Source organism: Epinephelus lanceolatus, chromosome 8, assembly GCF_041903045.1.
Source record: "Epinephelus lanceolatus isolate andai-2023 chromosome 8, ASM4190304v1, whole genome shotgun sequence".
NCBI lineage: Eukaryota > Metazoa > Chordata > Actinopteri > Perciformes > Serranidae > Epinephelus > Epinephelus lanceolatus.
The window spans coordinates 16909310-16930294 of record NC_135741.1 but is presented as its reverse complement, the minus strand read 5'-3'; the positions used below and the strand labels follow the sequence as shown (position 1 = coordinate 16930294).

Below are 20985 nucleotides of genomic sequence, written 5' to 3'. Positions count from 1 at the left end.
ATTTCCTAGGGAAAGATTTCAACCCCTACCCCTCATTGCTTCATTTCAAGGGCCAAGGGGTTGTGGGCAAGGGTTAAGGGGTAGTGAACAAGGGGGGGTGGGTCTTGGGATTGGGCCTAAAAAAGCCAGACAATATTGTTTGTCAATATAGCTTATCATCTCTGGTAGACACAGGGTGCTAAAATAATCCTTTGACATATTGAAATCTTATGTTTTTAGCCAGCTACAGGCATTTTGTTAGCATTTCAGCCCTTGGTTGCATAATGTGGTGCTGTTTGTTTTCCCCTTGTGTGACATGTTGTGCACTGTCTCTGTCTCATTTACTTCTGCATCTATTAACAGTTTCAGCAAATATGGCAGAAAGTTATTTTCATAAAAGTTGCCAACTGTAGCTTTATTTCCTTTAAGTATGGTGAAGAAAAGGCTGTGGTTGAGTCAGGCTTCAAGGCGTCAGGACACATTCAGTGTTTAACGTTATAATAAAAGAGGAAGTTAACTTGACCATTTAAGCCGCCAAACACCATAAAAACCTTTCCCTGCAGCGTCTACAATCCTTCCAAAGAAACTCTTATCCTGAACAGTCATATTTAATTTCCTTGCAAAGAGGTAATTAGCTGATAGGAATCTGAACTGAACTTGACATCTTACACATGACAAAAACCTGCAGGGTGAACAAACACAGTCCACTCTCAGACACACAGTGACCACAAGGCAACCCACAAGTTTAAAAAACTCAATTATTTTTTATTAAACTTCTATCTTTATGCAATCTGTATATATAAAAGTTCTAAAGCCATCAGCCTGAGACTAAGACAGACAGTGAGGCGATCATGTGTTTCAGTTTAGTCCTCATTATTCATAACCAGCGGCCTGTGTGACAGACGTATGTTAACAAAACCGTAAAAACTGGAGACATGATCAACACAGAGTGACAGACAAAAAAAAAAAAAAAAAAAAAGAAAGGACCACACAATGATGTCTTGTGTAGCAGGAGTGATTAGAAGTAGTCCATGATAAAAGGAGCTTGTGGACCTTGATAAGAAGGAGTGGGCAGAATAAATAACATTGACGTTGGTTCAGGCTGCAACAGTCTCTCTTTGTGCTCTGCTGACAAATGACTGGACACTAGCACCAGGACTGTTTTTTTTTTGTTTTTTTCTGAAGAGGTGGGCGACGGATGTGAAGATGTGTCGGGGCGATGGCCTTCGCAGCCATACCCAGCGTGTGCACTTAATGTACACTACATGCATTTCCCTGTTGAGATGTAAAATGACACGTGTGACGATGCCAGGGAGAGGCAGAGCTGTGTATGCATCATAGTGTAACACTGTGTTCGTTTTCTGATTCTGTAAACCATCATCTCATTTGTTATTAAACATATCGACCACATACGAGGAACACTTTGATTGGTGACTCTGAACATAGCATATTTTTCCATCATTATTAATTCAATTTTTTTCAATTCTCTTAAATACAATATTTTACATGTCAGATTAAATACGGCTTAGTGTGCATGATGTGTGTGTGTGTCTCAGGGGCCGATGTAGTGGATTTCTTCCCCCACTCTATGCTACTGGCACTGTTTGTTGTGTTCTGTGACGGAGGGCTGGGCTCTCAATAGAGAAACGTATACTCCACAACACCTGCATGGACGTAAGGTGTGTGTCTGTGTGTGTGTGCTCAGTCACTGTCACTGGTCTCGCTGCTGGGGTCTCCCTGCACCTTGCTGCGGTGCTGCATGGCGCGGTGGTAGGCCACCTGCACTGACTTGCGGATGTTGGATTTCCTGCCCTCCAGCATCTTCTCCTTGTCCAGCTCCTGGTCCACCCCGAGCGGCACCAGCTTGGAGCGCGGCAGCCACTGCCTGGATACACACAAACACACACTGGAGTGTTAAATAATTTCCAATCAAATAGAGTCACAGCACATTTAAAGGAACAGTTCCCCCCAAAATTAAAAATACATTTTTTCTCCTTACCTGTAGTTTGAAAAACTCAACAGCAATGTCTCTTTCAAGAAATCATGACCTTGTTACTCAAGATAATCCACAGACCTTGTTGTGAGCAGTTTCATGTAGGAACTATTTTCTTTCTACCAAACTACACCCGCCAACTGCATCACCATGCAGAAGGAAATATGCATCTACTGCTAGCTCACCTAGCACCATTGAGCTAACTAACGTTACAGCTCAGCTGAGGTATACACCATTCATTTTTATATCTCACACTATCACAAGCTTTTCATCCGTGAGTAGATGCACACTTCCTTCTGCTTGGCAATACGGTTGGCAGGTGTAGGTCGATAGAAAGAAAATAGTTCCTACATGAAACTGCTCACAACAAGGTCTGTGATACATCTTGAGTAACTGGGTCATGATTTCTGGAAAGAGACATTGCTGTTTTTCACATCTATGTTTTGGCACTTTGAGCACCACAATCAGTGCCATCCAGTTCCATTATATTGGAGAGAAGGCAGACATCTCTACGGCTGATATCTCCCCATCTCGGCAACTCACATCAAAACAATCTAGACTGATAAACAGCTCTACGGGTAACAGGAAACCTAAGTATTTTTTAGTTTGGGCTGAAATGTCCCGTTAATATACAGTGAAACATGCAGCAAAAGCTAAAACAAAATAATAAAAATTCCTCTGCAGGTATTACAGGCTGAATTATTTCATGTGGCACCTGGCACTTGTGACTTTGGGCACTTTAGAAAGCACAACCTGAAAGCGGTTTAACATCTGACTGCCCTTTCAACAGGATCATCAAGGCGGTTAAGAGTGACTGCTGTCATCATGTTCCTCAAACATTGTTTTTCTTCAAACTTAAAAGCAAACATTGAGCATGTGATTGCGAAGCACGCGGTGACCTGTTTTTTTCCGTCCTCTTCTGTTCTCAAAAACCACGTTTGCCCTATTTCTGCTAAACGTTCTGCCGTCTTGCACTTCAGAAAAGGAGATCAGTTTTCTTTTGAACCACTGCCTCGGACTAACTTGTGTGCAGACATCCAGTAACAGCAGAAGCCTACTTTGCTGGCGTCTGCTGTTTTACTGTACTCATCATTTTGGGAAATAAAAATAGACGGTCAATGAGAACAAACAAAGAAGAGAAAAACGGAGATGAAACGAGTGCATGCACTGACCATGTTCTCTTGTTGTCAAAGAAGAGGACCAGGAACAGGTGCTCCCTGGCCTCCTGGGTCATCTGCTCCCCTAGTTTCAGCACATCCAAAGGGGGGACAGGGATCGGGACACCCCGGTGGAACACCCCCTCCCTAGGCATCTTGGGGTCAATTATCTGCAGGTGGCAAGAAGAAGGTCAGAGATGCCGTCATTAACCTGCACATTGTCCTGACTGTGTCTTTGCAATCTGCAGTGTCCGCTTCTGTCTCACCAGAGCAGGATACGAAGGATAGCCTCTGCACTTGGCCCACACCAGGTCCAGAGCTTCCAGAGAAGAATAGTCATCAGAGGTCATCCAGCATCCTGACCTGGCCCGACCTCGAACCACTGACAGGAAGGAACAGGAGGAGAGTCACCATTGTGCAACATCAAGATACACCCTTTTCCTGTGAAATGTGAAGCTCTAGTTCCAACAAGATTGGACGAGAGCTGGGTTGGGTGCCAAAACAAATGATCTTGGTCGGCACTTGAGTTAGAAAATTTAACTCATGGTGAAAACTGATCTATCTATCTGCATTTTGTTTTCATCATTTATGAATTTCCTCTCAAATCTATAGAAAATAAACAACAGCAGCTGCCATGCCTACGTCTAATGTTGATAATGTTTTCTGTGCACCTACGCTGCTCACGAGTGATTCTCAGCTTTAACTTTCAGTAGCTTTGGGCTTTTGAATATTTGAAGCAAACAATAGAGAAGTGACGTCCCTCCCTTTCAGTGGACCACCATGGGAAAAGTATGCACAAGTCAAGAAAGTCATAGTTCATATGTAATTTGACAACACGAGTTGCATGGGTGACATAATTGGGTCTCTCACTAAAGCTACGATGCCTGTGTGTTTCATAGCTGGATGTACTGTTCTGAAACTCTATTAGGAGCCGGGCCTTGTCAAAATAAATCAAAACCTGTATGACTGGACCATGTGGGAATTTAATGTGAAAGGACAGACACAGGAAGTGGCCATGCTCAGCAGTCAGACAGGAGTCACGTTACAAACCAATCATAGCCGACAGATATCTTTCCCTTCTTCTGTAAATATTCAGTCTGATAAATACGGAGAAGTTGATCATGTTAGTGCAGGGCTACCCAGAGCTTTACATCTTTCCCATGGACGATAGGCCTGCACACTTATAAACAGCTCCTGGAAGAGGATCCGGTCTGCACTCAGGATTTCAGGTAAACAGGCTATACGATGCTTGCTAAGGTTGCTTAGTAACCTTAGATGATGGCTGCCGTCGCGCTCTTACAGCTGGCACAGAAAAGGCACAAGAGTAGTGCCCAGCGCCTGACCTCACGTTTCCAGGCAGTTAAAGACGTGGCATGTGTACGGCCCCTAATTTCCAGAGCTGGTACCTGCGGTTAATAACATGTCGGGCAGGAAATCCAAAGTGTGGGATCATTTTGAGAAGGTGAAAGACGAACCCAAGGTGATATGTAAACTCATCTTCATTGGTCGACTACAAACATGACGTATCATCTGAAACATGGAAGTAGCTACATGCCCATTAGCCACTTAGCACAATCATTACTGCTTTGCCGACAGCGTTATTAACAGGCGGCTCGCTCAGTGTGTGACGTGCACTTGTAGATAAAATATAGGCCTATATTAATGAAGGTTCATTAGTGCAGTTTTGTATTTCTCTGTAATGTAGCACAGTGTTAACAATGTTACTGATACTGTTCTTTCTCACACCTTCAACTCAAACCATTGTGTTGCCCTGCCCAAAATATATCATTTAATTACTGAATTATTATCGTAAACATGAGGACGACTATTGGTCGACTAGGAAAATTCTTAGTTGGGGGCAGCCCTAGGTCTTTCGCTTACTGGCTTATAAACAGATCAGGAGTCACTGGATAAAAACATCAGGTAAGATAGCGTAATATTTGTGTGTATACCATGGCTTAGTTATTAAGATAGCTAGCTGGTTTGGGTGACTACATTGTGCGAGTCAAGGGATATATTCATTGAGGGATTTTACATCAAACTAAACAGTACTTTTTTGATTTGCTGAATTATATTTTAAATTGTCAAAACATATGTGTAATTCATGACAAAAATCAAACAGGATCAAAAAATGACTTGTCTCGCTTCATTAACTACTGTAGATATTTTTTCATAAATAACATCCCATGGGGGACACCGAAAGTGGAAGGACTTCATAAACCACAGGTAAACAAATAAGTAGCCATGTCCTGTCACTGCATATTATAATATCTTTCCACGGTGTCACTTTGCAGAAATGCTGCACTTTTGTTAGGATGTTTTATACCATAAGGACCAGTTATGTGCTATCGCTTATATCTATTTGGTGGAATAAATGGGAAGTTTTATTTCTCTTAGCGTGGATTGAATGAAAGTGTAAAGAAAAAAAAAGGAAATTCAATGTTTCATTTCCTTAAATTGGGCTCTAGGCAAATGCAATAAACAGAAGTCAGAGATCAACCTTTAAGAAATGTCAAGTTATTTATATCACTTCGATTGGTGAATAAGACTAAACCAGAATCGTGACAACGTCATTACTAATGTTTCCTCACTGAGTCACATCACCTGAGATTAATAACGAGATTGGGACAGACACTAAGATACTGCAGCGTGCCTCTACTGAACTTTCCGCTACATTAATATTCAATTCATTCTGAGAAGACAATGCCTGTCGACATAAATAGAAACTAACTGTGTATGCGCTGACACATGGATGCCTGTGTGTGAGTGTGGGTGGGGTGGAGGGTTTGACGATGTGAAAGCGTGCTTACAATGTGAAACGCTCCGCGATCCTCCGACTGAGTAGGAATCATTTTCGGTGCCCGACGTCTCCTCGCTGCTGTCCTCCTGGAAGGCAGAGCGGGAGAAGGACGCCTTTCCTCTGCCCTGCTTCGACGGGGTCGTACTGGGAGAGAAGAGAGACAGGGCTATGAGGATCTGTTGAACTTTATGACACTTTTACAATCTGACAGGTCAAAGAGGAAAACTACTGAGGTTGGCACAAAATACAGCTAACCACGCTTCAGTAGTTGATACGCTGACTGTTGTGGTAAACAAGAGGATTCTGATGAGCTCATTTCTTGTGGTTTTATACTGCTATCTGTTTAGCGCTGCTAAAATCAGTAACACCTGGTAAGCTGACACTGCAACATTACATATCAGCATCATCTGTAGCCACTTCAAAGGAAGAGTTTGACATCTTCTATCTGTCCATTAACTGTAAAGTATCTTAGTGTAGCATGAAGAAATCGTGAGTCACAGGAGAAATCAGCTGAGCTCACGTCAGAGTTGTTGAAAATACCTACCAGCGCCTTAAAAGCTCAGTAATTAGAACTCTGTATATTGGTTTCATAATCTGTATGTAAACAATCATGAGAAAATGACGAGTTGCCATTTTACAGGAGTTGCATGCTGGAACTGTTTCTTAAGCCGCGTTCACCAAACACTTTCGGTATGGCACCTTTGAAACCAGAAGTAACCCTTCAGACATGGTACCTAGACCCTAGCGTTTCCACCACAAACAGTACCCTGAAATGTGGGCGGGGTCGTTGTCAATCACTGCTCCAGCTAGCACTCACTGTAGATGGAACATCTGCACCTCGTTTATCGTCCACAGAACGAGGCCACATGCCAACATTTTCAGAACAAAATAAGACAGGCTGCAGTGAGAGTCTCTCTCAATGGGATATTTAAAAATAGTAGATTTGTGCATTTAGTCCTTCTAAGGCAAGCTCAGCCGGCTGGACTCCACAGGAAAAATGCTCGGCGATGCTTTTTTTTTTCTCAGAGGATTAGAATATACGCAGTTCACATAACCCAGTTGAAATTGATCTATATATATATTCTTAAACGTTGGAAGAAAGTAATAGACAAAGTTGTCATATTCAAATTTAAGGTGTGCTGATGGATTCACGTGGTTAAGTCTCAACTCATTAAGTAACATTACAAGTAAACGTTCCACCTTAAAAGTTGCCGGCTGTTGGCCCAGTGAAGTTTTTTTTTCTCCTCAGATTACAAATGAAACTGAACTGAACTCAATGGAAACGGCGCTTTATTGACCAGCGACCAGGTGTGGTGACCTAGCAACATGACAAAACGCCAGAGAGTCACTGGCAGAAGAACCCGAGGGGACCCCCTCGCAAACGAGATGTCGCATCTCAAGGGGTTTATCCCGTTAATAAAGAAATTTCAAGTCAACTCCTCAACAGGCTTAAGCCCAGTTCAGACGAAAAATCCGCAGTGAGACAAAACCTTTTAAGAATGGTGCAGAGAAAAGCTGCAGCAGGGACGACCGTCTCCGCTCGACTCAAGCCAGCTGATGGCGTCACCTGCAGTGGCTGGTTTTGGAACGTAAAACTCGTTGCCTGTTTCAACAGCCAATATGCTTGTAGCAAAGTTGGCTGGTCAAGTCAGTTACTAACTGTCAACAGGCGGCGTATTCGCTTGCCATTACATTCTCTGACAACAGCCCTCTGTCAGTGCCGAGTCCAAGTCTGTCTCGTTTATATCCCTGCGGCTGTTGACACATCTGTCAGAGTCCGTGTGTTGCGTCGGGCAGTGGGTCACTGCTGCTGGCTGTTTGTGCATATGTCACACCCACGTACTCAAAAAACTCAAAAACAAGAGTGTTGTAGCTGTCGAGGCGACACACCGACTCATCTGGTCGCAATGGTGGAAACTAGGAGGTTTTCAGAATGTTGTAGACCGGCGCATTTTAAGTAGTCACAAGTTTCAAGTCGTATTGAATCTTTTGGTGTCGACAGGACTTTACAGAACCACTGCTCTGACATAAATCCACCTAATAAAGTTGGTATGGTGAATGTGCCACCTGATAATCGCTTACTCTGTCTGTCTGGGTTAATCTGAGCTTGTTTGCTTGAAAGAGCTGCCTGTAACGTGGAAATAGGGCTGACAGAGTGCTAGGAGTCACTCACACTGTGTTGTACATTCGAACAATGAAATGATATGTGTGCACTACTCACCTGGTCCTGTCAGACGCTGCACTGCTGCTGCTGCTGGTTGTGGACTCAGAGTCTGAGCTGGAACGAGGGAGACGAGACTCACTTCTGTAAACACGGAAACTCTCCGTCACTGGCTGGTTTCCTCCATCGAAACCGTTACTCGGCAAACCTGATGAAAACAGAAAGAGTGAAGTCAGTGTGTGTGACTCAAAAAATGTATGTTGGGGTTTATTATGCCTTGCGATCTACTGTACCTGGGAGCAGGTCGTCGTTATCACTGTCGCTGTCAGAGCTGGAGCTGCTGCGGGGGCTGCGAGGCCTCTTCCTCTGTCTGCTTGGTGACAGCAGGGGCAGCTGAGGGGGACCGATGGGGCTTTGGCTCAACCCCGCCCCAGCGTAGCCAGCATCCCGGTTCTTAGGGGGGCGCCCCGGCCTTTTGGGGGGTCCGGCCATTTTTTGGTTCTTTTTGGAGAAGAGGACAGATGTGCGACGGCCCACCTCTGGAGCCAGGGCGGACGAAGACACGCTCAGATCTTGAGGGGGCGAGAGAGAAAGTCAAGCAAATGTCTATGATGTCACTTTAAAGGCTATCATCATTTTCGTGCATACTGTACATCTTCCTACCCACACCTTTCCCACCAATCTCCTGGCTGCTGCTTTCTCCCCCCTCATCGTGGTGTCCTGACGAGGACGGGTGATGGGGCAGGGAGGAGCCCCGCTCTCCTCCTCCCACAGACTCCCGACCCCCCATACCGGAGCCTCCCTCTCGCTGGTGCGCAAGCTTCCTCTTGATGACACTGATCTCTTTTCTCAGAGCTTTGGCTCTACGAGACTGGCCAATGCTGTGCTTTCCCGAGCTGACCTCATCGAGACGTGCCTGCAGGTAATGCAGCTGCTCCTCCAGTGGAAGCCGTCGCCTGTTCTCTGGCAGGAGCAGATCTGTGAGAGGCAGGGATACAGAGGCTGTTAAACATCTTCAGAGACAGACAGAGAGAAAGGAAGTTTGAAACTGAATGATTGTCATGCGCCACCTATTGGTCAAGAGGCAGTACTGTGCCAAAACTCTTTTCTTACTCTGCAGTATATTTGTTTTAGGCCTCTTACTCCACATACTGTTTGTAGAAAGATAAACTGTTGTATATCCCGACAACCTTTCCCTTCTTTTTAAACTTGATCCCCACTAGACTCATGACTCATGTCAAAAGGACCAAAGCCCTCTGCCTGAAAGACTACCACCCAGAACTCACCTCCACCATCATGAAGTGCTCAGAGCAGTTAGTCAAATCCTTCATCACCCCTTTTCTTCCTGACACTTCTGTTTGCATACGGGCCAAATAGATCTACAGACAATGCCATCACCTTAGCCCTCCATACTGCCCTCTCACACCTGGACCAGAGGTACACATGTGAGAATGCTGTTCATCGACTAGAGTTCAGCATTTAGCACCACTGCAGGTAAGGTTGGTGCCCCCCAACCTAGCCATCAAGCTCAACGACCTGGAACTAGACACAGCCCTTTGAGCCTATCCAGACAGGCACCACCACATCCTCCACTCTGACTCTCGGCACTGAACCTTCCCAGGGCTGTGTGCTCAACCCTGTCTTGTACTCCCTGTTCCGAAAAACTGCGTGACCACACAAAGCTCCAACACTGTGATCACGTTTTCTGACAAGACGACAGCCATCTGCCTGATCGGCAACAAGAAGACCTACACAGAGGAAGTCAGAGGCGTGGCATCCTGGTGCCAAGACAACAACCTCCATCTCAAAGTCCAGAAAACTAAGCATTTGATAGTAGACCCCCATTTCCATCAATGGGACAACAGTGGCGAGAGTCAACAGCTTCAGGTTTCTTGGGGTTCATATCAGTAAGGACCTGACCAGGGGTGTCATTTATAAAACAATGCATAGAATGTACGTACAGACAAAAGCCAAAAAGGAAATAGTTTCTACAATCAGGCCTCCACCTCATCATCTGCATTGCATTGCCAAAATGTTCGTGAGCATGGGTCAGAGTTTTTATAGATCACAACTTTTCCTTGGGAAGTGGTGTACGCTTTCTTCAGGCTTTGCTTTGTGCGTACCTAGTGTTTATAAATGAGACCCCTGGACTCACCGCTCTGACACCAAAACCGCAAGACAGCAGCTCCTCTTCCTCTGCAGGCTGAGGACATTCAATGGGTCATACTCTGCAACTTCTACAGGTACACTGAGTGTACTGACCGGCTGCATCCTGCCTGGTACTGTATGGCAGTTCCATTGCCCTTTCGCCTAAGACTCTATAGAGGGTGGTAAAAACTGACCAGCACATCACCAGGACCAGGACCATCAGTGGGTCCTATATTTGTGCCTGACACAGTTTTTTAACTTCTGCACTGTTTTATGTCTCAGATTTTGCTTTTACTTGAATTATTTTCTTTTTTATGGATATTTATTGAGCATTGTTGAGCCGGGTTGCATCATGCACATGAGGAGAATCTTCAAATATGTTTTTCTCTGTAATCTAAAACATGCACGCATGACAAGACTTGAAAATAACGGTGCATCACACGCGACAGGATATTATTAAGATTAAGATTATCATATCAGCCAGAGGGAGCATGAATGCATCACCTCATCATGTGAAATAGCAAGCATGTTTGAAATCGTCACGGCAGCCTTGATGAGGTTTAAGACTGGATCTGTAAACCTCTCACATTACCAGATAATATGGATCAAACATCGGTGCCGACCAAGGTCCCAGACTGGATTTCTCCTCTGATTGATGGGAGGGGCGAATTGAGGATAAAGTGGCCCAAAGTTCCTGCAGTCTAAGCCCGACTTAGGTTGCCTGAGGCCAAAAGATTTTCTTGCCAGCAACTTCTTTTCTATAATTGCTGTGCTGACTCGTGGTCTGCCCCTCTATCCCTTTGTGCCATCCACCCATCCTCCTCCCATGTCTCTCACAACCTCCAGTATTTCACTCACATTTGTGTGTTAAGGAAGTATTAATTTTCATCGAGCTTCCAGTCTGCCAAATGTTCCTGAATAGCGAGTGTGTAATTTTAGAACATACTGTTTTGTCTCCAAACGCAAGGTATCAATTGGCCACCAAAATGTGGTTGCACAACCTAGAAACTCTCTTTGCCAAAGAGAAATCATTTCAAATATTTTGCCTCTCACCTATTTTTTTTTTCACTTTGGTGTTAGAGAACAAATTGCTTTGGCTGCCACAAACCTCCCAACCAGAGTGAAAGAAACTCACTTACCATCTTCATTCGAGGACAAAGGCCGGTCTCGTTCCCTCTCCCTGTCTCGCTCTCGTTCTCGCTCCCGCTCTCGCTCCCGTTCCCGTTCCCTCTCCCTGTCTCTCTCCTGGTCGCGCTGGCTGTCCGGGCTCGGCTCTCGTGGGAGGTGCAAGCCGGCCTCATAGTCAAAGCCTATCCGTTCAGCTTGCCGCCTGGCGGTTCTCATGACGGCCCCGCCCATCTCCCTGAGCCGGAGGGCGGCGCGGTAGAAGACCGTGTCCTTGGCGTTATACTTGAGGCAGTTGTTGACGATGAGGCCAAAGTCGGCCTCAAAGGCCTCGAAGGTGAGGTAGCGATGGGACTCCAGCAGGGTCCACATGGTCTGGAAGTCCATTGGAGTGTCGATGTGGTCCAGGTAGTCTGGCACCTGGAAGGTAGAGGGTAGAGATCAGGTAGAGGAATGACACACACGTTCTAATAAACTCTTGTTTACGTACAGTGAACTTTCAGTGTTGATGTGAGTGTGTAAAATACGTAATTTTATTTTATCTTGTTTTTATTTTCTATTCTCTTGGCTCTTTAATGACTCTTTTGAACTGTACTTTGTCTCCATGTTTTTGATGTTTTACGTTGAGCACTCTGAAATGCCTTGTTGCTGAAATGTGCTATTAGGGCTGGGCGATATAACAGCTATGTGCAATATGTCGGTATATTTTCACGCAAGATATAGATCTAGACAACACCCTTTTTATCGATACAGGGTGAAGCTGCATAACGCTGTTCTTCTGAAAAGCCACACCAGTGTTCATCTCTCCTCTCTCACACACTCCACCCAACTCACACACTCACAAGTTCCGCAGCAACACTCAGAGAGACACATTGCCACTCCTCTGTTTAATGTCTGTTAATTAGTCTACAGTGTGACATCGGTCTATATGTTTCACATGCTATTCTAAATCAATCTGTGAGCACACGTGCAGTATAGCACTTTTTAACTCCCCTCTAAAGATTTTCATTTGTTCCAACCTACAATGGATTTAGGCCTACTTGACACCTTTATACTCATGTTATAGTTTTGTGTCCTGTGCTGCAAACCTTTAAACCTCTGTAGCTCCAGTGCTATGTGCAAAAAGTTAATGTACAGCCCTGCTACTTATTTTATTTTATTTTTTTATTAACAACTTGTGCAGCTGTTTATTTTCAAACAGGGAAAAAAATCCCTGTCTTTGCATTTTATTTTGATCACAGTCTGTTTTTATAAAAGTGTGTGTGACATCTAAAATGTGGCTTTGACTTGCAACTGAAAATGGATGTGAAAATACAGAGATATGAATTTTTGTCCATATCGCCCAGCCCTATGTGCCTCACAGGTTGGGATCAGAGCCTGACCAATACTGTAATTTTGTTTTCTAAATTAACACACTAACATTTTTGGCAAGGATCCCTCATATTTGTAATTAAAGAGTTGTATCAAAGACACTGACCCAGGGTATTATACAAATAAATAGCATAGCCAAGGAAGAGACAAATATAAATGTGGCAATGTGATCAGATTTCGAAAATGCCACTGGACACATAGCTGAAGTGAGTATGCAAACCTCCTGAGTGTGTGTGACTGTGTGTGCACTTACCTCTGCCAGCGGTACAGGCTCAGTGAAAAAGTTGTTAGTGTCTCTCTCCTGTAACTGTTCTAACGTACTCCTCAACAGCACCAGGAAGGGCGTCAGCTGCATCTCCAGCGCCATCTGCTGCACTTTAATCTGAAAACACACAGTTTTTAAACAATGTACACCTGCTGAGTGAGTAAACAAACATTGATAAATCTGTGCAGTGAGAACTTTGTGTGTGTGTTTTAAATGTATGCATGTACCCACACACCCGTATATGATTGCACTAAGCTGCCAATGCAGAAGGAAAGTGTAGAGATTTTATATTTCTTGGTGGATTGATTAATCGTGAACTGGTGTGTGTGCTCTCATGTAGACTGGAAAAAAAAAACAGCTAATGAATGCATTGCTTTTTCGCAGCTGATTCCTAATGATGTCAGCGCTCCACCAAAGCACTTAACACTTCCACGCCACCAAGACCACAACAAGCAAATTATAAACCTCTGAGAAAAACTGAAATAAATTAAGAGTGCAAGGACGGAGAAAAATAGAAAACATATTACTGAAACAGCTGAAATGGCTTTTGGATCGTATAAACAGTCTTTTATCTAATTATGGAGATGGTGTATCATTGCCTGTACCAAAGCAAGTCTAAATTATAGAGAAGACTTGCGCACCAACAACTATCGTTTATATCTCACTGGGAAAAACATTCATTCATTCGAACCTTTACTTAAGACTCAAGAAACGAGTTGAGGGAGACCCTCATTTTCAACGATGCCGAGCATGAACACAGACATTAAAAACAATCAATAAACAGACAAAGGCCCAACATGCATATCAATTAAAACAGAAATTAAAAAATACAAAAAACAAACAATAGCAATAAATGCTCACTAAAAGTAGAAATACAAGATGATAAACATGTTAAGGTACAGATGAATAGTTCAAAGCATTTACACTCAATTAAAACAAGATCAGAAATAAGGAATTTAGACAACCATAAGGGCAGCAGAGTGTCTAGGTTTAAGGTTTTCACACATTATTCCATGTATAAGGAGCATTGTAAGAGAATGACATTCTTCCTAGTTCAGTTCTGATTAAGGGAACGTGAAGCAACAACCTATTCTGTGAGTGAGTACCACGATTATGTGAGGTCAGAGCTAAAGGGATGAAATATAGGGTGGAAGCATCTGCATCAATGTTTTATAAATGAACAAAGACCAATGGTGTTCCCGTCTCAGCCAAATGTGGCCAGCCAACCTTTCTGTAAAGGTGACAGTGATGGGTGCTGTAAGAATCACCTGTTATGAACCTGAGGGCTGAGTGATAGACAGCATCCAGTGATATTAGTGTAGACGCAGCAGCTTTTCTGTATAAAACATCCCCATAATCCAGAACGGATAAAAATACAGATTCTACAGTTCTATTTCTACGTACAAAAGGAAAACAGTTCTTCTTTCTGTGCAGGAAGCCAAGTACTGTCCTCACTTTGGCAGTCAGAATTTCAATATGGTGCTTAAAATTAAGACTGTCGTCCAGCCAGATACCAAGGTATTTATACTGCGGGACTCTCTCTGTAGATGTGCCGTTTGCAAAATGAATATTGAAAGAATCAGCGGGTCTCATTCATGAAACGTGAGCAGGACGAATTTGTGTGTAAACTGTTCACAGAGGGAAATGGAAATGTATTTCTGCATTCATATATATGTTAGTAGCTCCAATCTTTTCATAGGTACTGGCAAAATCTATACCTGCTTCTGACTGCTCATAGTGCCTGTGTAAATAAAATATTACATGTAAATGTTGCTTGTCATTATTAAAAATTACAATTTTAATTCTTGTTGTGCTCTGATATGTTCATAATACATCATGTAAGTTATGACAAGAGAAAACTTGAATGAGTTATTTAAATCTACTTAATACAAAACTTGAAAACGCTGTTCTCCGCATGAATAAAATAACAACTCCTCTGCCATCTTTACGCAGCGCAGCCCCAAACTGCATGTCATTTTTGTTTGATTTAATTATCAGAGATGCGACGTGGGAGACATAAACATTATTTCAAATTGAGTTTTGGTCTTAGAAGACTGGTGGATGTGGGAAAGCATTGCGGCATCTGTCTCTGCTCACACCGGACAGCTGGTGAACCCGAATCTGCCAGAGTTGGAGGGAGATGGTGTGGTTTTACGCCAGACCATCTTCAGTGTGTTATTGCCTACATTAGACTGATGAGATGTTTTAATAGTGGTTTAATTTCACAACAGAGACAAAGAGTGACGTGGCTCACGGCAAGCACTATGGTTATGTAGCTGTCCATGACGGCAGATGAGGAAGACGTGATGCTGCTCTGCAGGGCGCTTGATTTGCGTCCAGCTGACACAAGGGATACTGAAGAGGAAGGGGCAGGGGCTCGACTCGTACGCTGTTCTCAGGCAAACAACACACTTTTATGTGGATTTTTTTGCATCGAGATTCATGTTGAACCATTTTCATTGGTACTTATAACAGTGTTAACGGCACCTGTTACCTCCATCAGACCTTTGATTCACCTGTCCCTGTCACACCACTAATAACAGAAGATAATAAAATGTTTTTCTCAACCCCACATCACCTAAAATAACTAAATAACTAACTTGACAGGATGCACCTATCCATAGTAATTATCAGCTACATATATGGTGGCCACTGGCTGTTCATGGGTGAGGATGTATGTCAATTGCTAACTAGCAAGAGCGCGCTGTCAATTTACGATCGATTGGCATTCATGAACATACACATGTGCCTATGATCAAATACGAGTTTTCTGCAGCGTTCATGAATCCGGTGTAGGTTTTTAATACTAAGGTTTTTATGCGCAAATCTACTCACAGATCTACGAACACTTGAGACCCAGCATAAGTAGCCTTGGTGAACAGCATCCATTTGGCTTTGTGTAAGTTTAGTACTGACTTACCGTTATGTAGTTAAAGTATTGTGCTATTGCCAGTGTTGTGATATCTGCGACAGAAACAAACTAATCTGTGTCTTACCGTCTCCCTTTTGAGTTTTTCCCTCTTGCGGATGAGCTCCACCAGCAGCCTGGCTCTCTCCAGGTCATGTCTCAGTCTCTGCCATGCCTTCAGCTGCTCCTTTAAAGCCGACTGTTTCTCCTCGCTGTCCCTCTGCAACATCAACACGCACAAACATGTTAGACAACTGAATGAGCCGTGGACAGAATCACAGTTGCGGCATTTTTGTAAATATTCACACAGGTCACCGGAGGGAGTTGGGACTGAGGTTGTGGTGGGAGTGGGTCAATATGCCGTTGGGACTGCAGGTGGGTTTGGAGCCGGCGCAGCAGAGGCACGCCATTACGACTTTGCCTCTTCAGGGTCCAGTAGCTGTGAAGCCGCTGCATGAACTGGCTCTTCCTGGGTACCGTCAGGTTACTGGTGATTTTGCTCAACCTGGAGGGAAACAAAGACTCATTTAACTCTACCTTAAAAACGTCAACTGTTTTACATGCATATTGGAGCACATACAGTACAGGTAAAACATGTAGTGTGCACGTACCTATGGGGAGGTATGCAGGGCACAGACACTACAGGCGCAGCAGCTCTCCTCTCAGCTAAGATCTTCCTCGCTCTTTTCATCTTCAGCCTGGACTTGGCCTTCGCCCTCTTGGCTCGCTCAGAGCTCCACCCCTTGGAGTCGTCATCGTGGCCAATGCTGGGCTCGTCGTCCTCCTCCAGCTCTCCTTCGCTGTGAGACGAACCCATGCTGGCGCCACCCACTCCCCCCAAAGGTCGAGCAGATCCCGGGGGTGTGTGGATGTCGCAGTACGCCGTCTTGCGGACGCTGAAAGAGGTGCCGTTGGCCCCGGTCTCTCTGACAGGCTCCATTTTCATGTAGAGGCCCGCCTGCTGGGCGCAGGTGACGTGGAAGGCTGTGTAACAGTTGGCTTTGTGACACTGGATGCAGGCTCCTGAACCTCGCTGCTTGCAGATGTAGCAGGTGAGCTTCCAGCGCGCGGGAGGAATGTGTTCAATACTGTCGATGGGCTCCAGAAAGACTGTGTTAGCGAAGCAGACCTGAGGAGAGGCAGCAAAATAAACACAAAACGGTTATGGTAAAAACAAGACTAAAGAAGCCATGCTTAACTGTGCATTAAAGGGATAGTTCAGATTTTTTGAAGTGGGGTTGTATGAGGTTCATATCCACAGTCTGTATTACATACAGCAGATGTCAGTCAGCATGCTCCTAGTGTGGAGAAGCAGTTACAAGGTACCGCCATGGACGCTGAGAAATATACTGCTGTGGATCGAGGCAGCAGCAAAACATATTTAAGCCACCTAGAAAAATCAATATCAGTTTTTGGCGGGGAACTGAAGCCTTCATATTGCTTTCTTCCACTGGGAGGAACAGTAATTTTAGCTTGCTCAACACAAGAGCTGCAGCTCTACCGCTGCCTCCATCAGTTATTTTGTTTATTATTTTGTGACTTTGGTGTTTAAAAGTGTTATATAAAATTCACCAAAGTTACACAATAACACAAACTAACTGATCGAGGCAGCAGAGCAGCAGAATGAGGCCATAGCAGCTTCCTTCCACTGAAAGGGCAGCCTGCGGCATGGTAAAGTGGTGAAAAGATTCTCAATACACTTACACTCTTATTTATTTTTTGCTGCCTCTGTCCACAGCAGTACATCACTTAGTTTCCTTGGTGACACGCCTGCCTCTGACTGATTAACAGTGCATGTAGTGGTGTGTGGATTTACCTCTGGGATCCAAAGGGCACACACCACGTGCGCCCACCGTGCATCATCCGTCTGTTTGAAAGCGCCGCCCTTGTTGGGACAGAGAGCACAGTCCACAGCTCTACTTGGCGACTGCAGGCAGCGGCGACACAACCACTGGCCCTCTGGGATGTAGGGCACACCATAGCACTCTTGGTGCACTGCCAGGTTACACATGTCGCAGAACAGGATCACATTGCTGTTCTGACACTCTCCATCGTTGCAGATGCAGCAGACAGCGTCTTCATCGATTAGGGTGCTGGGGTCAGCCTGGAGGAAAAGAGGATAAGGAGAGATCTGAGTTGGACACGTTCTATTTATGTGTTAGTGTTCAAAGATTATTTTCCGTCAGCTTCCAAGTTCAGCTACCTTGTTGTGGCTCTCAAAGTACGACTCCTTCTCTAAGCGGTCCATGAGGTACTCAAAGACCTCCTGAGGGATGGGCGTCACACCGTCGCGCCGCCGCTTGTCGTTCATGATGTCAAGCCAAATGTAGTCTTCCTCATCAATGTCGTACTCTACTTCCTCATCCAGCTCCTCTACAGATTTATCGATATACCTGCACACCAAAGTTGGACAGATGATATTATTACATAATAATACATAGGTAGAGAAGAAGTGTAATGATTTGGGAGTTTAGGTTCGGCAGCACCTGCAACTTTCTGCAGAAAGAGGAAATAATGACAGAACGTTTTCGTGGAATCTGAGGTCAAAGAATTTCCTGATAGATGACACAAACTGGTGACTGTGTGAATGGGTGTTTCACTTATTAATCACTCACCAAATCTATTTCCTGTGAAGAAATATTCTCACTCTTCTATGCATGCACCCCATTGTAAATTGTCTTTAAAAATGCCTGCCATGTATTTGACAACAATCCTGCTTCTCATTCTTATGCCTGCTATGTTTTTTAATAACCAGGTTATTACCTATAGTAAGAAGATGGCCGAGGAGGGGCATCAGGTCTCTCTTGGTCCAGTTCCCTGAACACCGCCTCAGGGAGCTTGACTGCAGGCCCAGACTGAGTGCTGTGATGATGAGATGAGCCGTCCTTCTTCTTTTCTTTGCTCTTATGCTTCCCAGACTTTGGGGTGGATTTGCCCCCATTAGAAGATGGGATATCTGGCCGGTCCTTGCCACTACCTCCCACCTCGCTGCCTCCAGCTCCGCCATCACTACCGTTACACACCCCTCCGCCACTGCCACCAGTACCAGATGGTGGAGCATCCTCTGCATCACTGTCTTCCTCTGACACCACATCAATGTTCTCAAAAATGCTAATGCGGTGGATGCGTCCTTGAATCTCCAGCTCCACCATGCGCTGTGCCTGAGCATAGGTCATTGTCTCTCTGCCCGGGGAGTGAGAGTGATCCGAGCGGTTCGGGCTACCAGGTGTGTTCCCCCCATGTCCCTGCCCTCCACCTCCGTTACCTCCACCATCGTCCGTATCCCCTGACCCTGCCAATGAGGCACGAGGAGGTCGTCCCTTTCTCTTCTTCTGTGGCACAGCCTGTGCAGGAGTTGGGTTGTCGTGGTCATAGTGGTAAAGGTGATACTCAATGCCGCTGTAGCTCTTGTAGACCTTCCTGCAACTCTCCACAGGGCACTCGTAAGGGGGCTTGGTGGCCCGCAGGTTGTGGCAGAACGTCTTCACGTCAAAGTCCAGCCCCATTGTGCCAACAGCCACTGCTGGGACAGATGCTGCTCCAGTTTACATCTGAAAGAGGGGGGACAGGAAGGGAGGATCAATTCCAGAGATTTAATTACAATACATTACTTACACAGTGGCTACTGTCACTTAACTGTGGCAGCAGACACCAGTCTAGACAAGTAGTGCCTGCACTGTGCACCTGTTATGGTGCAGTCACGTGACCATGTCCCTCACTCCCAGTAGGAAACAAATTGTTGTGTTTAGTTTCCCAGTAACAGGTGCAAGTTAGGTCAATATTTTTGCTTCTGTTCCCTGCTAGCTGCACTTATGTCCGGTTAACATGCAGTGAAGCAAACGGCACAACAGTGAGGCTAGTTGACAGTAACTCCAAGCTTGTTTACAGCCCATGAGTCCTCAGTAAAACACCTCAGCACTAGCCACTATTCAGTCTCCAAAAATTAACCATAGTGCTTCCTAACCGAGCTAACGTTAGCTTTAGCATGTTTGCTGATGCTTCCCTCCCAAACAATGAAACATTGCAGCCTGACGCTGTTAGCCTGCAAGCTAACTGCGGCTAGCAAACAACAACACCAGCTCAGTGTGCGAACAGCAAAGCTACACAGAATACACACACTACTCACGGGTTAACGTGACACAGTAGCCACAGCTAGCTTCCGTTAATTCATTTTAATCCACGCTCGGTGTTTCATTCAGCTCGGTAACGATAAGTAGGTTAGTTTAATTCGCGAGCTGAAGTGTAGCTGTAACACAGGGGCAGGCGTTAGCCACACAAAGAGGGGTGTTACTTCAACGCTGCGAGGTGTTTTATCATAATTAACGACAGATAACACACACGAGTGATTGAAGTTTCATACACTGTAGCCTGACTGTAACTTATCTGACCATTCAGCCATCTACAGTGTTTCCCTCCAATGACCTCACCCTGTGGATCTCTGATACTGAGCAGCAAAATGACAGTACATCTGATTTCATGAGGGTGCCACACACACACACACACACACACACACACACACACACTGCAGCATGTGGGGTCTGGTTTATGACTTTAATAAATAGCTACAGTCGATAAAACAATTAACTATCATTATCTGTGGTGAGATAGCTGTGAAATATTGAGCAATGCGAGGAAAATAGCCAGACATGCTTCTGCATCAGGGCTCTACTACTTCGTGTTTTCAGGGTACGGTGGGTTAAGGTTGGATACTGAAATTACCACAAAAATTACACCCTTATTTACAGTTTAATTGCCAAAATGTGACTCTATTTCCCACCAAACCAGCCTCCAACCGTTAAACGCTACAGATCTGGACTAACGTTATAAACACTTACTACTCCACGTTCCTCAAGACTGCGTGCTTCGGAAACCTCACAGCAGATCGGACGGGCTGCAGATCGATTTTTAATTCATTAGAAAATCCCAGGTGAGGCTCACAGGACGCGCAGGTACAGTGAAATGTGTTTATAAAACAGTACAATATCCCGATCATTTCATTGTGTTGGGAATAATTCAGGAACTCGGTTGAACAAAAGGGGCAACCGTTGCTGTAACGTTACGCCGCAGACGCGGGTTGA

General features: G+C 44.8%; 1 protein-coding gene across 2 annotated transcripts; it reads right to left on the bottom strand.

Annotated features, from left to right (window-relative positions):
* Positions 1–1136: 1136 nt before the first annotated feature.
* Positions 1137–20881, bottom strand: brpf1 (bromodomain and PHD finger containing, 1). 2 transcript variants are annotated; one of them, XM_033629113.2, is made up of 16 exons: positions 20743–20881; positions 18671–19458; positions 18111–18300; positions 17724–18011; positions 16519–17036; positions 16223–16412; positions 15996–16127; positions 12988–13116; positions 11378–11783; positions 8760–9068; positions 8384–8662; positions 8151–8298; positions 5940–6073; positions 3396–3511; positions 3145–3299; positions 1137–1864 (listed from the first exon to the last, which is right to left on the bottom strand). In XM_033629113.2, exons 2-16 carry the CDS (start codon positions 19411–19413, stop codon positions 1681–1683), a joined length of 3921 nt encoding a protein of 1306 aa, XP_033485004.1. In that variant the 5' UTR covers positions 19414–19458; positions 20743–20881; the 3' UTR covers positions 1137–1680. The 2 variants fall into 2 exon arrangements, with proteins under 2 accessions (XP_033485004.1, XP_078026056.1); XM_078169930.1 differs by lacking the exon at positions 20743–20881 and adding an exon at positions 20034–20173.
* Positions 20882–20985: the final 104 nt, after the last annotated feature.